Below are 22992 nucleotides of genomic sequence, written 5' to 3'. Positions count from 1 at the left end.
CCTATTCCCTCATAGAGGTCAATGGAGCAAAAAAAGTTGTGAAAAAACACCCTACTCGCGTGCAAACCCGATTGCATATTCTCAAGTGCGCTAACTTGACATAAAAATTTCACATTGCAATATTCTTCACATACAAGAATATGTTCTATTAATTCATAAATACATATTTCTATATACATATATGATGTTTTTGGTACAATATATATCTATACACACACACATATATATATATATGATTTTATATATAGGTATAGATATATACAGTATATAGGAATATCTATCTATAATACTTAGAACATATTCTGCTTTGTGCAGAGCATTGGAATGTGAAATATTTACAGTAAATACATAGTTAAAACCTTTATTAAAAATGAATATTGCATAAATATGCTTTTACCTGTATTCATCTACTTATATATGTCTATATATGTGTACACATGTATTTATGTGTTTAAATTAGTATATATGTCTGTAAATACATATATGTACGTATAAATACATAAATACATTTGTACACATATATATGCATATACACTCTAGATATGCATATGTATGTATCTCTATGTTAAGCCTTTTGAGGCCTTTTCTAACACCTGAGACCTCATAACTTTTGTGTGCAATATTTTTTTATATAATTTTTATTAGATGGTGTTATTTTGAGTGGAACTGTGCTATGTAATGTATCTGGTATAACTTTTTTGTTTTGTGAAACAGTTAACCAGAGCTCTGAGGATACGGTAATCATTCTAGCATAAATCACGATTGTGCTTAAGCGATCACGTTTAAATTCAACTTGTAATATAAGCGGAAAACCCTACGAGCGCAAACCCCTTATCACTTGCACGTAACTGTTATAGCTCCAACTGTAGTCAGCATTGTTCTTCAACTGAGAATAATATCTTGGGCAAAAAGGCCACTAATTGCTTCTATTGTTCAGTCTATATTCAGATAGAGCATGCATTTTTAAGCAACGTTCTAATTTACTCCTATTATCAAATTTTCTTTGTTCTCTTGCTATCTTTATTTGAAAAATAAGGCATCTAAGCTAAAGAGCCAGACAATTTTCGGTTCAGCCCTGGACAGCACTTGTTTATTGGTGGGTGAATGTATCCACCAATCAGCAAGAACAACCCAGGTTGTTCACCAAAAATGGGCCAGCATCTAAATTTACATTCTTGCTTTTCAAATAAAGATATCAAGAGAATAAACATTTTGGGTTCAGTGTCCCTTTTAATATTGTTATTATAGTCTCATTGTTTACATCTATCTGACGCTCTGCAATATATTTGTCTGTCACAGCTATTCATTTGCCATTGTTGGGATAAACATCACGGACCTGGCCTACAATCTGCTTGTAAGTGGCGCCCTGAAGACGCATCTGTATAACGTAGCTCTAGAAGCCCCAGCATTACAGCACTTCCAGCAGACTTTCTGTAAGTTTCCTCTGTTTGTTGTAATAAACTAAAAATCATCTACATCCCAAATAAACACTTTACTTGCTAATGGTGGTAGAACTAAATGGTGAACTATTCTAATCTTCTTCTATATCATTCCATTATGTAAAGTTATATAAATCTCTAACATATATATGATAATAGGGATCATTTTTAAATTATGTTAGTTGTTTAATAAAGCTATGGGTACCACCATGTTGTTACCTAGGTTACTCTGCTGAGGCCAATTAGTTACAGCTAGAAATGAGTCACTGGATTGTGCAACCAATGACTGTATGGAATATAGCAGTGTTGAATCTGGTGTCTGACATTTTACAAGGAATTGGAGAGCCCAAAATTTTCAGAATCAAATTACAGGAACTGGAGAAAAAATAAATGATGAAAGTATTGTATATTGCAAAGTCTTTATACTACACATGATTAAACATTTTATTGTAAAATTGTAAAGTGCTTAAAGGGACAGTAAACACCTTCAATTGTCATATACATTTTCCAAAGTTATTAGTAATTAAACAACTTTGTCACCTTGTATTATTTAGCTCTGAGGATTTTCTAATTCTCAGAACTTGAAAATGCAACCTGCTGACTTATCAAGGCTAACCCTACTACATATATTCCCCTTATTAGCTTTATCTGATAAGAACTGCAAAACAATGTACTTTATACTAGCATAATGACCGGGCCATGTTGTCTGCAGATTAAAACCTAGATTGGCTCTTCCAAATAAGGCAAATTGTGCGTGGAGTTTGACAATTAAAATATAATTGCTTTAAACAAGTTGCTAATTATTTTTAATAGTGCTTAGATTTGGTTGATGTTCTATATCAACCAACCGAAATGTCTTGTAAATACATGGGCCTCTAGTTATCAATGTCTGTCGGACCTGATCCGACAGTGCGGATCAGGTCCGACAGACATCGCTGAATACGGCGAGCAATACGCTCGCCATATGCAGCATTGCACCAGCAGCTCACAAGAGCTGCTGGTGCAACGCCGCCCCCTGCAGACTTGCGGCCAATAGGCCGCCAGCAGGGAGGTGTCAATCAACCCGATCGTACTCGATCGGGTTGATTTCCGGCGATGTCTGTCCGCCTGCTCAGAGCAGGCGGACAGGTTATGTAGCAGCGGTCTTTGTGACCGCTGCCTCATAACTGCTGTTTCTGGCGAGCCTGCAGGCTCGCCAGAAACACGGGGCATCAAGCTCCATTCGGAGCTTGATACATATGCCCCATGATGTTTACTGTCTGTTTAATGCGCCTTTACTCTCTATATACAGCCATAAGAAATTACACAAATCCCAGGAATTTTACAATATGAAAATGCCAAGTGAATCTCCAAAGCTTCTACCCTAAAATCAGCAGTGGTTTCCTGTTACTTCTAAACAAATCACTGCACTGTGCAATAATCTGACTTACTATAGATTGTATAACATTAGCATTAAACTAAACACATTCTCAACTTAGAAGGACTTACAGACTGCGAGGGCTTTGTTAGAGCAGAACATCTGATCAATTCATAGGGTTGGACTGCACATCTATAAACTATTTTATTATTAATTGTTAATAACATATTTTCTGACAGCATGGCCAACTAAAATGACCATTACAAAATAATTTACCCCCTATCTTTTTTCTTTTCTTTTTTTTTATTTGGAAATTTAAATAATTTAAATAAATGTTCTGAGGATTTTCTAATTCTCAGAACTTGAAAATGCAACCTGCTGACTTATCAAGGCTAACCCTACTACATATCTTCCCCTTATTAGCTTTATCTGATAAGAACTGCAAAACAATGTACTATACTAGCATAATGACCGGGCCATGTTGTCTGCAGATTAAAACCTAGATTGGCTCTTCCAAATAAGGCAAATTGTGCGTGGAGTTTGACAATTAAAATATAATTGCTTTAAACAATTTGCTAATTTTTTTTAATAGTGCTTAGATTTGGTTGATATGTTGTTCTATATCAACCAACCGAAATGTCTTGTTAATACATGGGCCTCTAGTTATCAATGTCAGATGCAGATCAGGTCCGACAGACATCGCTGAATACGGCGAGCAATACGCTCGCCATATGCAGCATTGCACCAGCAGCTCACAAGAGCTGCTGGTGCAACGCCACCCCCTGCAGACTCGCAGCCAATAGGCCGCCAGCAGGGAGGTGTCAATCAACCCGATCGTACTCGATCAGGTTGATTTCCGGCGATGTCTGTCCGCCTGCTCAGAGCAGGCGGACAGGTTATGGAGCAGCAGTCTTTGTGACCGCTGCTTCATAACTGCTGTTTCTGGTGAGCCTGCAGGCTCGCCAGAAACACGGGGCATCAAGCTCCATTCGGAGCTTGATACATATGCCCCATGATGTTTACTGTCTGTTTAATGCGCCTTTACTCTCTATATACAGCCATAAGAAATTACACAAATCCCAGGAATTTTACAATATGAAAATGCCAAGTGAATCTCCAAAGCTTCTACCCTAAAATCAGCAGTGGTTTCCTGTTACTTCTAAACAAATCACTGCACTGTGCAATAATCTGACTTACTATAGATTGTATAACATTAGCATTAAACTAAACACATTCTCAACTTAGAAGGACTTACAGGCTGCGAGGGCTTTGTTAGAGCAGAACATCTGATCAATTCATAGGGTTGGACTGCACATCTATAAACTATTTTATTATTAATTGTTAATAACATATTTTCTGACAGCATGGCCAACTAAAATGACCATTACAAAATAATTTACCCCCTATCTTTTTTCTTTTCTTTTTTTATTTGGAAATTTAAATAATTTAAATAAATTTGTCTTTCATGATTCAGACAGAGAATGCAATTTTAAACAATTTTTCTTCTATTAGCAATTTATCTTTGTTCTCTTGGTATATTTTGTTGAAAAGCAGAGACGTAAGCTTAGTAGCCTGCCCGTTTCTAGAGCACTATATGGCTGCAGTTTTGCAAGAATGTTATCGATTTGCAAGAGCACTAGATGGCTGCCTACCTAGGCATTAGAGATGTGAAAAGAACCGAATACCAAAAGCAGCCTCCTACTTCCGCATTCTCTACTAGCCACCAATCAGCAAGCTCTACCTAGGTGCTGAACCAAAAATGTGCCAACTCTTAAGCTTACATTCCTGCTTTTTCAAATAAAGATACCAAGAGAACAAAGAAACATTGATAATTTGAGTAAATTAGTAAGTTGCTTACAATTGCATGCTCTATCTGAATCATGAAAAACAAATGGGGGTTTCATATCCCTTTAAACAAAATGTATGTTGCATACAAAATAGCAATATGTGTTTGATATTTAATTTATTTTTAAACTAGCAGGAAGTGCATGTTTGTAAAGAACTCATTGCCTGTCTAGTAATTCTCGCAGCTCTATTGGGGAGTTCTACCTTAATCTGCACCGTAAACCACAACCATATATTTTTCTCACAGTTGAGTAGTGATTTAATCCCCTTGGCTGCTAGTAATATAGTAATTAATAGGCATGTGCATTTGTCTATTTCGGACTATTCCAAATGCTGAAGATGGCGGCTGCAAACCACATTCATCAATTTTCAGAGCCGGAGTTCTACTTGTGAAAGTGCCTCTAAGATTTATGCAAATCCAGATCTTATTGTGTTTCACTTTTACAAGAATAAATTCAGCTCCTAAAATTGCTGATTGTGGCTACAGCTGCCATCTTTGGCAATTGGATCATGGGCTTCCACAGAAATCTTTCCATGGAGGGGAAATAAAGTAAAATATATCCAGACAAACACATATCCCAAAATGCTACTAGACCTAGTTTACTGGTACACTATACATATACAATACTTTGGACTCTCAATAATCTAAACGTTAATACACTATCACACATTTTGTTTTGGGTGTAATAAAATGAATGTCTTTATCCAGACTCCTAACTTATAAATTAAAATAGAATAGTTTTTTTATTATTTAGTGTAAATAGTCTTGTGCTCTGAGCTAATGGATTACTGTGTATATTAAAACAGATTTCGGTAAATTTCACCATACTTAGATATATAATGCAGACACAAAAAGATAAGGGAAAAAAGAAACACCATTGGGCACACTAAGTACTATTGGGGTAGCGGTATGCAATCATTAAGGGGACGGAATGTGGAGGGTTCAAGGTAAAATATAGCTTTTATTAATACATTAAAAAAATGTGAACAAACACTTAAAAACAATTAAAAACATATAACATATGTAATGGTCCCAAAGTGTAAGGACGTCAATTATATCAATAAGTATACTGGATTAGTGCAATAATTAGGCTTGCACAAACCCTGGGTAATTAACCCCATTCCACAGTGCACTGCGACATAGAAAGAATCCCTATTATAATTTTGTTTAGTCACAAGGGCTTTAACTATACTGTCACAGTGCTCCTGGATGGTAATTAGTAATTACTGGGTATTACCGTGCACCGTCTACTGTAGAGGATGGTATAACCAAACCTAGTATCAATAAAATATAATCGGCTAGATTACGAGTTTTGCGTTATGAGTGAAAAAGCCTCACAACGCTGATTTTTCACTACCGCTGGTATTTAGAGTCTTGCAGGTATAGCTGTACCGCACACTTTTTTAGCCGTAACGCAACGTAACTACCGCACCTTTCAAAAAGTTCTTTTTCAATGGGACTTCCATAGCACCGGTATTACGAGTTTTGTCTGGGAGGCCAAAAAGTGAGCGGTACACCCTATACCGTCAAGATTCATACCGCCATCTAAAGTCAGTAGTTATGAGTTTTACGTTACAAATCTGTAGCATAAAACTCATAACTAAAGTGTTAAAAAGTACACTAACACCCATAAACTACCCATTAACCCCTAAACCGAGGCCCTCCCGCATTGCAAACACTAAAATAAAATTATTAACCCCTAATCTACCACTCCGGACATCGCCCCCACTATAATAAACATATTAACCCCTAAACCGCCGCACTCCCGCATCGCAAACACTAGTTAAATATTATTAACCCCTAATCTGCTGCCCCTAACTTTGTCGACACCTACCTACATCTATTAACCCCTAATCTGCTGCCCCCAACGTCGCCGCCACTATACTAAAGTTATTAAACCCTAAGTCGAACCCTAACACCCACTAACTTAAATATAATTAAATTAAATCTAAATCAAACCTACTATTAATAACTAAATAATACCTATTTAAAACTAAATACTTACCTATAAAATAAACCTTAAGCTAGCTACAATATAACTAATAGTTACATTGTAGCTAGCTTAATGTTTATTTTTATTTTACAATCAAGTTTGTATTTATTTTAACTAGGTAGACTAGTTAGAATAGTTATTAACTATGTACTAACTACCTAGCTAAAATAAATACAAATTTACCTGTAAAATAAAACTTTACCTGTCTTACACTAACACCTAACCTTACGCTATAATTAAATAAATTACCTAAATTAAATACAATTAACTAAAATAAATTACCTAAATTACAATTACAAAAATTACAAAAAACAAACAAACACTAAATTACACAAAATAAAAAACAAATTATTAGATATTTAAACTAATTACACCTAATACTAATAGCCCTATCAAAATAAAAAGCGGCAATGCCCATACAAATGCCCTTTTCAGGGCAATGGGGAGCTTAGGTTTTTTGGATAGGATTTTATTTGGGGGGTTTGGTTGTGTGGGTGGTGGGTTTTACTGTTGGGGAGTTGTTTGTATTTTTTTTTACCGGTAAAAGAGCTGATTTCTTTGGGGCAATGCCCCACAAAAGGCCCTTTTAAGGGCTATTGGCAGTTTAGTTTAGGCTAGGGTTTTTTTTATTTTGGGGGGGCTTTTTTTATTTTGATAGGGCTATTAGATTAGGTGTAATTAGTTTAAATATTTGATAATTTCTTTTCTCCTACATTGGTGTATCCGGTCCACGGCTTCATCCTTACTTGTTGCATATTCTCAATCTCTACAGGAAGTGGCAAAGAGAGCACACAGCAGAGCTGTCCATATAGCTCCCCTCAGGCTCCGCCCCCCCCCAGTCATTCTCTTTGCCGCTCTAACTAGTAGCATCTCCACGGGGGTGGTAAAGAGTATGTGGTGTTAGTTGTAGTTTTTTATTTCTTCTATCAAGAGTTTGTTATTTTAAAATAGTGCCGGCTTGTACTATTTACTCTACAGCAGAAAGTGATGAAGATTTCTGCTAAGAGGAATATGATTTTAGCACCAGTAACTAAAATCCATTGCTGTTCCCACGCAGGACTGTTGAATACCGGATAACATCAGTTGGAGGGAACAGTTTGCAGGCTTAACTGCTTCAGGTATGAGCAGTCATTTTTATAACAAGACCATGTAATGCTAGAAGACTGTCAGAAATTCCCTCTGGGATAGGTAAGCCATTTTTCTTAGACTCTGTATAAAATGATGGCTTATATTAAGGGCTCTATGCTGGTTGACACTATTGTGGGCTTAATCGATTGCTTTTTAGCATGTTTTCACTATAAATAAGGTGTTTTTTTCAGACTTTAAAACACTTTCGGGAGTTTAATTTGCGCCTGGCACTTATTTGGACACCTAATCTAGTCAGAAAGGCCCCTCCACTCTGGAATGAAGAGGGAGGAGGCCTCATTTTCGCGCCTCAATTGCGCAGTTGTTTTGACTAGGCAGTTCATGCAGCTTCACGTGTGGAGTCCAGAGGCATCAGAAAAGACTTCACAGAGGCTTATTTCCTACTTGAATAATCCCTAACGAAGGTAAAGGCCACAGTAGAAGCTGTGGCATAGTACTGTAGTGTTTTTAAGCGGTTTACTGCTGTTATTAGCTCCGGCTTGGGCATTAAGGGGTTAATTGGTTTGAAAATTTGTGTGCAATCTTCTCAAAGCATTAAGACACTGTGGTGAAAATTTCATTAAAATCGGATGTTTATTTGATGGTTTTTTTGATGTTTCAGTAATAAAGTGTGCACTTTTATTATTTAAAGAGACAGTAACGTTTTTGTCAAAAATAATTTTTATTGCATTGAAGTTCTGTCTAAGTCTGTCAAACATGTCTGACCCTTTAAATAGCCTATGTTCTGTATGTTTAAAGGCCAAGGTGGTTCCCCCATTAAATTTATGTGTGAAGTGTGCCATAGCGTCCAAACAGCTTAAGGACTGTACAATCACGCTTAAAGATGTAGCCCAAGATGATTCTTTAGCTGAAGGTAGTGAGGATAGCCGCTATCCCCTCCTGTGTCAACACCAGCTATGCCCGCGCAAGCGATGCCCAGTACATCTAGCGCTCCAATTGGTATTACTATGCAGCAGTTAGCAGCAGTAATGGATAATTCTCTCGCAGCATTTTTATCCAAACTGCCAGCTTTTCCAAGGAAGCGTGATTGCTCAGTTTTAAATACAGAAAACGAGCAAGCAGACGCAGAGGATAATTTATCTGTAGTGCCCTCACATCAATCTGACTTGGCGGTGAGGGAGGGCCTGTCTGAGGGAGAAATTTCTGACACAGGAAAAATTTCTCAGCAGGCAGAGCCTGATACCATAGCATTTAAATTTAAGCTAGAACACCTCTGCGCCCTACTTAAGGAGGTCCTAGCTACACTTGATGATTGTGACCCCTTGGTGGTCCCAGAAAAATTGTGTAAAATGGATAAATTCTTAGAGGTCCCAGTACACACTGATGCGTTTCCGATACCTAAGAGGGTGGCGGATATAGTGAATAAGGAGTGGGAGAAGCCAGGTGTACCTTTTGTTCCCCCTCCTATATTTAAGAAAATGTTCCCCATTGTTGACCCCAGAAGGGACGCGTGGCAGACGGTCCCTAAGGTAGAGGGGGCAGTTTCAACGCTAGCTAAGGGCACGACTATACCAATAGAAGGCAGTTGCGCTTTCAAAGATCCTACGGATAAAAAATTAGAAGGTTTACTTAAGAACATTTTTGTTCAACAAGGTTTTCTTCTTCAACCAATTTCTTGCATTATTCCTGTAACCACTGCAGCTGCTTTTTGGTTTGAGGAACTAGAAAACTCGCTCCAGAAGGAGACTTCTTATGATGAAGTCATGGACAGAATTCACGCCCTGAAGTTGGCTAATTCTTTCATTACAGATGCCGCTTTGCAGTTAGCTAAATTAGCGGTGAAAAATTCTGGTTTCGCAATCGTGGTGCGCAGAGCGCTTTGGCTAAAATCTTGGTCGGCGGATGTGTCGTCCAAAACAAAATTGCTTAATATTCCTTTCAAGGGTAAGACCCTATTCGGGCCAGAGTTGAAAGAAATTATTTCAGATATCACTGGGGGAAAGGGCCATGCCCTTCCACAGGATAGACCTTTCAAAGCTAAAAATAAGTCTAATTTTCGTTCCTTTCGTAATTTCAGGAACGAACCGGCTTCTACCTCTACAGCCAATAGGCAAGAGGATAACGCATCCCAGCCCAAACCAGCATGGAAGCCATTGCAAGGCTGGAACAAGGGTAAACAGGCCAAGAAGCCTGCTGCTGCTATCAAGACAGCATGAAGGGGTAGCCCCCGATCCGGGACCGGATCTAGTAGGGGGCAGACTTTCTCTCTTTGCTCAGGCTTGGGCAAGAGATGTTCCGGACCCCTGGGCTCTAGAAATTGTCTCTCAGGGGTATCTTCTAGAATTCAAGGACCTTCCTCCAAAGGGAAGGTTCCACATGTCTCGCTTGTCTTTAGACCAGGTAAAGAGACAGGCATTCTTACATTGCGTAGAAGACCTTTTAAAAATGGGAGTGATACACCCAGTTCCAACAGCAGAACAAGGACGGGGTTTTTACTCAAACCTGTTTGTAGTTCCCAAAAAGGAAGGAACTTTCAGGCCAATTCTGGATTTAAAAATCCTAAACAAATTCCTCAGAGTTCCATCATTCAAAATGGAAACCATTCGGACAATCTTACCAATGATCCAGGAGGGTCAATATATGACTACCGTGGACTTAAGGGATGCGTACCTGCATATTCCTATCCACAAAGATCACCATCAGTTCCTAAGGTTCGCCTTTCTGGACAAACATTACCAGTTCGTGGCTCTTCCCTTCGGATTGGCCACTGCCCCCAGAATTTTCACATAGGTGCTAGGGTCCCTTCTAGCGGTTCTAAGGCCAAGGGGCATTGCAGTAACACCTTACCTAGATGACATCTTAATAGGCTGGGGTGCGGTCTGGGAGTCCCTGAAAGCTCAGGGTCTTTGGTCTCGGGAAGAATCTCTTCTCCCAATAAACATTTTGGAATTGAGAGCGATATTCAATGCGCTCCAGGCATGGCCTCAACTAGCGGAGGCCAAATTCATCAGATTTCAGTCGGACAACATGACGACTGTAGCGTACATCAATCATCAGGGAGGAACAAAGAGTTCCCTGGCAATGAGGGAGGTATCCAAGATCATCAAATGGGCAGAGGATCACTCCTGCCATCTATCAGCAATTCACATCCCAGGAGTGGAAAACTGGGAGGCGTATTATCTGAGTCGTCAGACTTTTCATCCGGGGGAGTGGGAACTTCACCCTGAGGTTTTTGCCCAGTTAACTCAACTATGGGGCCTTCCAGATCTGGATCTGATGGCGTCACGTCAGAACTCCAAAGTTCCACGTTACGGGTCCAGGTCCAGGGATCCCAAGGCGACATTGGTAGATGCTTTAGTGGCGCCTTGGTCGTTCAATCTAGCTTATGTCTTTCCACCGTTTCCTCTTCTCCCCCGGCTGGTAGCCAGGATCAAACAGGAGAAGGCTTCGGTAATTCTAATAGCTCCTGCGTGGCCACGCAGGACTTGGTATGCAGACCTGGTGAATATGTCATCGGTTCCACCATGGAAGCTACCTTTGAACGAATTACAGCTAACTCTACTAGAGCTGTGGCTTCCACATGGGCTTTCAAGAATGAGGCTTCTGTTGAACAGATCTGTAAGGCAGCGACTTGGTCTTCACTGCATACATTTGCCAAATTTTACAAATTCGATACTTTTGCTTCTTCGGAAGCTATTTTTGGGAGAAAGGTTTTACAAGCAGTGGTGCATTCCGTTTAGGTTACCTGACTTTTTTCCTCCCTTCATCCGTGTCCTAAAGCTTTGGTATTGGTTCCCACAAGTAAGGATGAAGCCGTGGACCGGATACACCAATGTAGGAGAAAACAGAATTTATGTTTACCTGATAAATTTCTTTCTCCTACAGTGTATCCGGTCCACGGCCCACCCTGGCATTTGGTCAAGTTTAAATTTTATTTTTTGTAAACTACAGTCACCACTGCACCCTATGGTTCTCCTTTTTCTCCTAACCATCGGTCGAATGACTGGGGGGGGCAGAGCCTGAGGGGAGCTATATGGACAGCTCTGCTGTGTGCTCTCTTTGCCACTTCCTGTAGGGATTGAGAATATCCTACAAGTAAGGATGAAGCCATGGACCGGATACACCGTAGGAGAAAGAAATTTATCAGGTAAACATAAATTCTGTTTTTTATTTTATGTAATTTAGTGTTTATTTGTTTTTTGTAATTTAGTTAATTGTATTTAATTAATATAATTTATATAATTGTAGTGTAATGTTAGGTGTTAGTTTAAGACAGGTTAGGTTTTATTTTACAGGTAAATTTGTATTTATATTGACTAGGTAGCTAGTAAATAGTTAATAACTATTTACTAACTAGTCTACCTAGCTAAAATAAATACAAACTTACCTGTAAAATAAAAATAAAACCTAAGATAGCTACAATATAACTATTAGTTATATTGTAGCTAGCTTAGGGTTTATCTTATAGGTAAGTATTTAGTTTTAAATAGGAATTATTTAGGTATTAATTATAATTTTTATTTAGATTTATTTTAATTATGTTAAAGTTAGTGGGTGTTAGGGTTAGGGTTAGATTTAGGATTAGGTTTAGGGGTTAATAACTTTAGTATAGTGGTGGCGACGTTGGGGGTGGCAGATTAAGGGTTAATAAGTGTAGGTAGGTAGCGACGACATTGGGGCGGAAGATTAGGGGTCAATAAGTGTAATGTAGGTAGCAACGACATTGGGGCAGCAGATTAGGGGTTAATAAGTGTAGGTAGGTGACGGCGATGACGGGGGCGGCAGATTAGGGGTTATTAAGTGTAATATAGGTGTTGGCGATGTTGGGGGCAGCAGATTAGGCTCAGGGTTTATGTTAGGGTGTTAGGTGTAAACATAACTTTTCTTTACGCTCCTTTATTGCAGGTGTTAGGCTTTTTTTAGCCGGCTCTACCCATTGATGGTTATGGGGAAATCGTGCACGAGCATGTAAAACCAGCTCAAAGCAGCGCTGGTATTTGTGTGCGGTATGGTGCTCAACGTTGCCATATTGCCTGCTAACGTCGAGTTTTTGCAAACCTGTAATAGCAGCGCTATAGGGAGGTGAGCGGTGACAATAACTTGCAAATTATTACCGAGCCGCTCATAACGCAAAACTCATAATCTGGCTGAATGTCTGGTATTATGTAACTAAAAGTTACATCAACTTCTATTAGAGGCTTTTATTTAACCATGAATACACTTTAGGGAGCAGTGCGAATTCCTGACGCACATCTGTTCTTTTGTTGAACCTATAAATCATTGTTCTTTCTAACCAATTGTAATCTGAGGTGTGTCAAAACCTACGTTTTGTAAGTAGTGTCCAAACAGGGGCTGGATTTGCTTCACACACCCCTCTGTGGTGACCAATAGAGTTCGTAGGAGTAAGAAAGTAAACAAAACATAGCTCGATTGTATTGATCATTATGTCAGGCTACATGATCATCCAATATGATATTACTGGGATTACATCTAATGCGGTATACAATATAACATACTATACGTAGCCTATGTTGAGAGAAAGAAGTGGTAAACTTTTATTGCGGATTCCTAATACCTATAGGTACCACTGGCCAATGGCCATGTCTTATATTGGTGTCTTTATATATGCACACTATTTATTCCAGCTATATCAGACTGACTCACAATTAGAAAAATACATTCGAAAAGTATATATTTTGATATCTCCTCAAATGGTTACATCTACCTATGAATGTAATATCAATCAGAAAATGTTTATTTTTCAGGCGTTATAGCCAAAAAAAATAGCCAAAAAATATATTGAATATTTTCCTAATTCTAAGTGCCCTTTAGTGGTAATAATATATAGATCATCGATCTTACTACCACAAAAGCTTTTAATGCCATGATATTCGTAATTAGATCGATATATAGTAGCCTGGATTATATCATACTGTAAGTACTGTTTCATATCTTGTTACAGCCAAGGCCAAGTTATATATCACTATAGGTACTGTACTGTATGTATTGCTCTATTGAGGAAACCAACAGTTTTCAGACAAAATTGTAGTATAGTGTAGTATGGTATTTTCATATATTAATCCGAGTCCTTGTGAGATATTTCAATTGGAGCACGAATATACTTATTCTATGATAGGATAGTGATTCACCCTTCATATGTATAATGATATTTCCAAAAGTAAAGTGCAATCACTCATATATACCTTAAGTATTTCCATGTCTTGCAATGGGGAAAAGGTATGTTAGCTTTCAAAGGAATGCATTATAACTGATTTGTTCATGTAGACCTTTTGGGGACATACTTTGTAGCCAGAATATCCATTTGCTTTCTATTCTCAGCAAAACATTCTCCATATCTCCTCCTCTTATTCCTAGACATTCTCCATATCTCCTCCTCTTATTCCTAGACATTCTCCATATCTCCTCCTCTTATTCCTAGACATTCTCCATATCTCCTCCTCTTATTCCTAGACATTCTCCATATCTCCTCCTCTTATTCCTAGACATTCTCCATATCTCCTCCTCTTATTCCTAGACATTCTCCATATCTCCTCCTCTTATTCCTAGTCTTACACGTTGTAAGACCCAAAATTTCAATTCTGTTTTGCAATTGTGGAAATCAAGGAAATGCTTAGCAACAGTTGTGATCTTTTTATCATTTTCCAGATCCTTTTTCACATTTTTTTATGTTGTTTACATGCTCTCCAAGCCTCACTCTTAGCTCGCTTGTGGACATCCCTATAAATCTTTTCTCACATTTATACTCTAGACAATAAATTATGTTATTTGTCCCACAGTTATGTACTTCCATTATACATTTTTTCCCCTTTGGGAAAATCTCAATTTCTTTGACATTTCTCATGTATATACATAATTAACATGTACCACATGGGTATGTGCCTCTTAAGTCATCATTCCTCTTTGTCACTTGTTTGACAATCTTATCCCTTATTGTAGGTGCTCGTTTCCAGCTAATGGCCACCTTTTCTCCTACACTTTTAGTCATATCTTCATCAGTATGTAGGATATGCAGATATTTATTCTGAATATGGATAATCTGTTGATGGGCATCATTAAAGGTTGTAATAAACCTTACTGGTGTATCAGTTTCTAATTTCTGTTTAGGTTGTATGAGGTTGCTCCTAGATGTATGCAGAGCCCTATGATATGCCATTTTAAGAATCCTATTTGGATATTGCCTCTAAGTTGGCATTTAAAAAGCTTTGCCTGCTCATTAAAAGTTTGCACATCAGAGCAATTCCTCCGTAGGCGCAAACATTCACCAAAAGGTATACCATTTTTTGTAGTCATATGATATACACTCTCACAGCTTAAGATGGAATTTGTTGTTGTTTCCTTGTGGAAAAGATTAGTCTGTACTTTACCATACAAATATCTAGAGATGGTTAGGTCTAGGAATTTAATTTTCTCTTAATCTCTTGGGTGAGTCTCAGGTTGATATCATTATTGTTCAATCTCTTAATGAACTGATGCAAAAGTGTTTTGTCACCTCTCCACAGGCTTAAGTTATTGTCAATGTATCTCAGCCAGAGTAATACATGCTCTGTGAAAGGTTCATTCATGTAATTGAAAACCAATTCTCGCTCCCACCACCCTAAGTATATGTTTGCATATGATGGCGCACATTCCATGCCCATCGTGATGCCTCTAGATTTTTCCGTGGGCACACCACTTGTTCCATTTTCAGAAAGTATTCAACTGCATGGCAGCCCCAGTCATGGTCTATTGAGGTGTACAAAGATTCAACTTTTCAGGTGGCCATAAAAGTGTTGTCATCCAGAACAATTTCTTCAATTTTGCTCAATACATCCATTTTTATCACGAATGTACGATGGAAGTGTGAGAACGATGTCACGCAGTCTAGTATCCAGATATCTAGATGCCTGTTCACATAGGCTACCCATCCCGGAGACAGAGTCTTCCCGGGGATAACCTGGTTTTTCTGTATTTTCGGTAAATACAAAGTTGCAGTTTTTGGATTGTCAACCTGTAAAAATTTGAACTCTTTATCTGATATCAGAAGATCTTCTTTTGCATTACTGATAATCTTTCTATACTGGTTGGCAAAGTCTCCTGTCGGGTTACTCCATAACTTTTTATAGCATTTTGGATCTCCCAGTTGTCCTTTTGCCACTATATTCCCTCCCTTATCAGATGGCTTCACCACCACATCTTTCCAGTCCTGTATTTCTTTTAAAGCCTTTCTCTTTCTTTCATTTAAGTTGTGTCGGTCATTGTCAGTGATTTTTAAAAGGTCTTGTGTTACTAGGGGCTAGATTTATCAATGCTGAGGCGTACAGGGGCGCTTATACGCCACAGTAGAGGTGGCGAAGATGTTAGGGAAGCAGCGGTCTAGTGACCGCTGCTTGATAAATCTCGGCGAGCAAGTTCTTGAGAGAACTTGCAGCCGAAGAGGCTTGATAAATCGAGCCCTAGGTCTGTGCAAGCCTAATTATTGTACTAATCCAGTATACTTATTGATATAATTGACATCCTTACACTTTGGGAGCATTACATATGTTATATGTTTTTAATTGTTTTTAAGTGTTTGTTCACCTTTTTTTTAATATATTAATAAAAGTTATATTTTACCTTAAGCCCTCCACATTCCGTCCCCTTAATGATTGCATACCGCTACCCCAATAGTGTGCCCAATAGTGTTTCTTATTTCTCTTATCTTTTTGCAATAAAAGTTTACCACTTATTTCTCTCAACATAGGCTACATATAGTATGTTAAAAAGACGGGTATATTGTATACCGCCTTAGATGTAATCCCAGTAATATTATATTGGATGATCATGTAGCCTGACATAATGATCAATACAATCAACCTATGTTTTGTTTACTTTCTTACTCCTACGAACTCTATTGGTCACCACAGAGGGGTGTGTGAAGCAAATCCAACCCCTGTTTGGACACTACTTACACAAACGTAGGTTTTGACACACCTCAGATTACAATTGGTTAGAAAGAACGATGACGTATAGGTTCTACAGTATGATTGGCTACCTGTGTCAGTAAAGGAACGGATGTGCGGGGCGGCCGGCGCCTTTGAAAAAGCAGTGGCAAAACATACGTCAGGCATTCGCACTGCTCCCTAAAGTGTATTCATGATTAAATAAGAGCCTCTAATAGACGTTGATGTAACTTTTAGTTACATAATACCGGACATTATATTTTATTGATACTAGGTTTGGTTATACCATCCTCTACAGTAGACGGCAATACCCAGTAATTACTAATTACCACCCAGGAGCACTGTGACAGTATATAGTTAGAGCCCTTTTGGCTAAACATAATTATAATAGGGATTCTTTCTATGTCTCAGTGCATTGTGGAATGAGGTCAATTACCCAGGTCTGTGCAAGCCTAATTATTGCTCTAATCCGGTATACTTATTGATATAATTGACATCCTTACACTTTGGGAGCATTACATATGTCATATATATTTTTTTTAATGTATTAATTAACGTTATATTTTTCCTTGAGCCCTCCACATTTCGTCCCCTTAATGATTGCATACCACTACCCCAATAGTACTTAGTGTGCCCAATTGTGTTTCTTTTTTCTCTTATCTTTTTGTATCATTTCTTTGACACTAGGCACTGCCCCCCATAGGTATATAGCTTCACCTTAGGAGGGATTATGTAGTAGGTATTTTACCACTCCTTGGATCTACTATTGTTTTCACTTTATAATGCAGACACTCTTTGCAGAGGTATATAGCAAAAGCAGGCAAAGTGAATAATGCATTTATATTGTAAAATGTCTTATTTTACTTTATTATTCATTTTACAGGTAGATGAAATTATTTATCTTCCCTATAAGGTTTTATATCTTGTCTTGTAGGCTTTCTGATGCATGAGTTTCACAAATTCTGGATTGAAGAGGACCCTCTGGACATCATGGAGTTTAATCGTGTGCGAAACAAGTTTTACAAACGCATCTTAAAACAACTCCAGAACACGGATATGGCCTTGTGCCCTCACTTTGCAGCATCTGAGAGCTTAGTCAATATGTAGTGTTCTATGTTTTCTGATTATTCCAAATCACTGCCTCACTATTGTGTTAACTCACAGCTTTGATCATAGTGCACATGCTGTTTGACCACAGCGATTGTATGCATGCTTTTTTGGTAAAGTATTCATATCTGTTTTTATTATAAAACAACATTTCTTCATACTAGTGCTTTTAGTAAATTCACATTTGATGGGTGCGCATATTGCGGAATAAGCAGTGTTATATTTTTCATCTAGCACAAGAGTTTTCTATTTTTTTAGAAGGTTTCTCATAGTTGATCATTAAAAAAATTGTATTTATCGAACATAGGTTGTTCTTCAAACAAGCCAGCTTTTGTATTGTAAACATTTTATATCTCTTGGCACTGCCGTTAACCTAACTTAAAATGAAAAAAAACAGTGCAAAATTGCTATATTAAATATAAAAATCTGTAGGAAACAGTCATCATAAAAAAATGCTTGTTTACTGTGTGGTATATAATTTGTGTACCACGTTGATTATTTTTAAAAAATCATGAAAGGCATAATCCCATTTAAGACTAAACAATGCTAATGGCGGTGACTTTTTAAATCTGCAATTGTTTTATTCTTTAACAAAATTTTATTTTTAACCTTTGTGTAAATAATTGGCTACTGGTTGCAATATGAATGTTATAATGCAGAATTATTGACAAAAGCATTATTGTAACGTATGAATTCTAACGTAAAGGGACATGAAAGTGTTTGAAGAGAAAACACATTATATGTATTTTTCCAATATTCTTTATTAACAAAATAATGCTTTATTTTTAAGTTACCACTCCTTTCCTACGCACACAGGCTGTTCTCGTTAACAGGTGGTAAGCTCGCATATACTTGGCTGTACGCACATAATGGTTGGAAGTGCTGACCCCAGTGACAGAGTAATTACAAGAAATGGAGTGGAATAGGGTTAATTACATTTATTAATAATTTTTAATAGACACTTATTCAGTTAACTTTATTTCAATTATATTATATTTGTAAATAATCAAGTTAATTATTAACTCTATCCACTTGTTCCCTATAAATGTTACCTTGCATATCATGTCTATGTTTATAGCGCTGCGGATAGGGATGGGCGAATGTGGTGAAAGTGCAATTCGTTTGGTAGAATGAATAGTTCTGTGAAAATTCTTTTTGGACAAGCGAATGTTGTTAAGAAAGAAAATCCATTAAAATTCGGTAATCAAATGTTTTTCTCCGGGTTTTCGAATGTCACTTTTCTTTTCGAATGTTAATATATAGATCAAATATCCACATTCAAAATTTCAAATGTAATATTTGATTTTACAAATTCTATTCAGAAGTTCAATAGTTCATGTGGTAGGGAATTTAGTAAACTGATACATAGTAGATACAAATATATTGTTTCAAATGTTTCTATTTCGAATATTTCATAATTTGAATATTAAATTTAAAGAGAGCATAAGAAATACTATTAGCAATATATAAATTTGAATTTTTCAAATGCGAATATTACATAATTCAAATCAAATTATTACAAAAATTAATACTATTACATTAAACAAATGTTAGAATGATGTACAAACATTCAAAATTTGAAACAAACGAATGTTAAACCTCGGTTCATTTTTTGAATGTTGCAAAACATTTGCCCATCTCTAGCTGCGGAATCAGATTGCTAGCTGCGGAATCTGTTGGCGCTCTACAAATAACTGATAATAAATAAAATAAATAAAAACTAACACATATTGGCTGCCAGAGAATACATTACATCCCTTTCCGGCATCCAAAGGGTTAAAATAAGTAATTGCACTGTTTAGTCCCAAACTTTCATGAAATATGCTTTTATTTTAGCATAAAATACATTTATAAAAATAAATAAATAAAAAACATAGCTAAAACATTTTAGGAATACCAGCTCTATCAAAAGTTAAAGCAATATATTTTAAATAAAGTTTTTAATTGGCCAATCAAAATAATATACAGAGGAAATTAGATTCTATTTTTGAAATATAGCAAAAGTTTGTCATATGAAGCAAATATAAATTTAAATCCTGTGTTGAAATATGCAAGACTTAGAAGCCGATTTATCAAATATCTGGCGGACATGATCTGCTGTAGCGATCATGTCCGCCAGACATCGATAAATGCCGACAGCATACGCTGTTGGCATTTATCATTGCACAAGCAGTTCTGGTTAACTGCTTGTGCAATGCTGCCCCCTGCAGATTTGCGGACAATTGGTCGCTAGCAGGGGTATCATTCAACCCGATCGTATGAGATCGGGCAGATTGATGTCCGCAGACTCAGAGGCTTAAGACCGCTGCTTCTTAACTCCTGTTTCCGGTGAGCCTGAAGGCTCGCACAGAAACAAGGGTATACGGCCCCATTCAGGCCGTGATAAATCGGCCCCATAGTGTTATACTGAATCTTGAGGTGTACTTCTTGTCTTTTAGACTCCTACACTATTAAATATAGAGCTTTTTATTGGGATAATTACTAAGTAGTAAAGAGTAATCACTTGATAATATTGAGATTTCCTCTATATTACTGAACTGTAAAAATTAGGCGGAAAGTTCTGAATCTGTGATCTTCTGTTACGTTTAGTGTTAGGTTATTCGCCAGTGACTAAAGCTTCAGAGTGCAGCAGTTTCTGGGTCCCTTTAAATAGAAATAGATAAATAAAATCATATACAGACTTTAACTGGACCCAGCGAAAATAAAATGTTTCTCTGACACTAAAAATCTGTTTTTTTAGGTTATGCATAACCATGTTTTTTATTGAATGTCAGTCATTTTCAATATGCTTTCATGATGCCGTGTATACTCATTTATTAAAACTCATTTTCTGACTTTCAAGCTACTGATTGTGAAACCATTTGAATAAATTTCATGACATTCCAATAACATTCGTTTTAGTGGTTCCTTTAGAAACTTTTACAATTTTTTAAACAATAAATAAAGAAAATGAATGGGTTATTGGTACCAATATCTTAAAGTGATATTAAACATTAGATAATCAAATGCCATATATGTAAGCTTTGCCATTAAAAATATGTGTACCTTTTTCATCTATCCGTTTAAAGGGGTAAATCCATGCCTATATTAATGTTTCTATTACAATGTTATGCCAGTCCTTGTTGACAATTCCAATGAACATCCAATCGGTGTGTGTGTCATATGACACTCTTGAACTCCAGCCCTTTGAAAGCCCTTAAGAAGCCTATGTAGAGAGTGGACGGGACTGCTTTCTATGTCACAGCCCAGCCAAAAGAGGGAATGAAGGGGGTGAAGGAACAGAAGATACAAAGGAGGATTATATATCTTGTATTAAAAACTATATATACACTTTAAAAAAAAAAACATTATGCGGGTTTGCTTGTACACTAATATATTTTTAATTGCAACATTCTTAAAGCCTGGAATTTTTCATCACTTTAAGCCATGCATACCAAATCTGTACGTATGTGGTAGAAATTGCACCTATAATTTACTAAAACAGTCCAGACTGCAGCAGCACCGTTTACTTAAAAAGATTTATTAAGCCAATATAAACATACGTTTCAGACCTCAGTCCTTAGTCATGTATAATGATACAACAGTTCAATTCCACAATATATACCTAAAACCACACCCCCTTAATCACATCGGGTGAACACACACCTGTGCACAGCCCCCCTAGTGCAAGGAACTTCTAATTTTCAGTTCTTTAAACTAGTTGAATTAGACATTATTCCCAACAATATATACATACACTTCCTCTACATATATATATATACACTTATACATTTTATTATTATACAGGAATATTCATATTATGGAAAAAGGGCCAGAAAGATAACCCATTTAAATAAATATTATCATTATTATTTAAAAGACAGTCCAGTCAATTTCCCTGTTCATACCACCTGGCCACATAGTTCCCAATTCATAGATCCAGTAAAGTTCTCTCGGTTTCAAGAGTTTTTCTCTATTACCCCCCTCCTGGGCTTTTGCACATGATCTATTATTTGAAACCTTATTTGGCTAAGGCTGTGGCCTGCTGTCAAAAAATGATGTGCTACCGGTGCACCCATTATTTCAGTTCTTATATTGCTTTTATGCTGGTTCATCCTTTCGCATACTTTGTGGGTGGTCTCCCCTACATAGCCCCACCCACACTGGCATTTAATTAGGTACACAGTATACTCTGTGTTACAGGTAAAATACCCCCTAATGTAGTATTTCTTGCCAGTGCGTGGATGGGTAAATGTAGGACCACGTATCATATTATTGCGGTTAGTGCAGTTTAAGCATGGGAAACACCCATTATTCTTCTTACTGATATATCCCTGAGCCATTTTCTTGCCCAGGCCCATATCTGCCCTTACTAGGGTATCTTTTAGACTTTTGCACCTCTTATATGCCTGCATGGGGTATTCCTGAAACTCCCTCACTTCTGGGTTACATCCACTCAAAACCTTCCAATGTTTACGTAAAATCCCTTGTATCTTGTTGCTCAGTTGGGAATACTGACTTACAAAGAGCGTCCTATGCATCTCCCTATTCACTTTCTTCTTCTGTTCTATCAGTTTCTGTCTAGGGGTCTCCATAGCACTCTCAATGCCTTTTTGTATCAATTTTGGTGGATATCCTCTCTTCAGGAAAGCATGCCCAATCTCACTCAGCCTTTTTTGTGCCAGCCCCTCATCTAATACAATGTGTCTCACATGCAAAAACGGGCTTTTAGGTAAAGACTGATTGAGAGTGGGTGGATGCGCACTGCTGCAATGTAACAAATTATTACAGTCAGTCTCTTTACTGTACAGATCCACTGACAAACCCTCTGCTGATTTGTAAACCTTGGTATCCAGGAAGTTAATACATTCCACCCATTGTTTCTGAAATATGGTGCCGCTATATTGATGATGTTTTCGGAGTATGGATGGGCGACATTGGAACTCTTGAAGAATTTTTCTCTGACCTGAATAGAGCTACCCTTAATATCAAATTTAAGCTGGTATACAGCGAGGAATGTATTAACTTCCTGGATACCAAGGTTTACAAATCAGCAGAGGGTTTGTCAGTGGATCTGTACAGAAAAGAGACTGACTGTTTGTTACATTACAGCAGTGCGCATCCACCCACTCTCACTCAGTCTTTTCCTAAAAGCCATCTTTTGCATGTGAGACGCATTGTATCAGATGAGGGGCTGGCACAAAAAAGGCTGAGTAAGATTGGGCATGCTTTCCTGAAGAGAGGAT

At 37.5% G+C, this 22992-nt stretch overlaps 1 protein-coding gene across 1 annotated transcript in view; it reads left to right on the top strand.

The window, feature by feature from the left end:
• ELMOD1 (ELMO domain containing 1) overlaps positions 1-17953 on the top strand; it is a 249110-nt gene extending 231157 nt beyond the window's left edge. The window contains exons 10-11 of the mRNA XM_053708562.1: positions 1300-1433; positions 17595-17953. Coding sequence (XP_053564537.1) covers positions 1300-1433; positions 17595-17767 — 307 coding nt within the window. The 3' untranslated portion in view covers positions 17768-17953. The remainder of the gene's footprint in view (positions 1-1299; positions 1434-17594) is intronic.
• The last annotated feature ends 5039 nt before the right edge of the window (positions 17954-22992 follow it).

This window comes from Bombina bombina, chromosome 3, assembly GCF_027579735.1.
Source record: "Bombina bombina isolate aBomBom1 chromosome 3, aBomBom1.pri, whole genome shotgun sequence".
Classification (NCBI taxonomy): domain Eukaryota; kingdom Metazoa; phylum Chordata; class Amphibia; order Anura; family Bombinatoridae; genus Bombina; species Bombina bombina.
The sequence above is the reverse complement of the archived record's forward strand: the minus strand, read 5'-3'. Positions and strand labels throughout refer to the sequence as shown.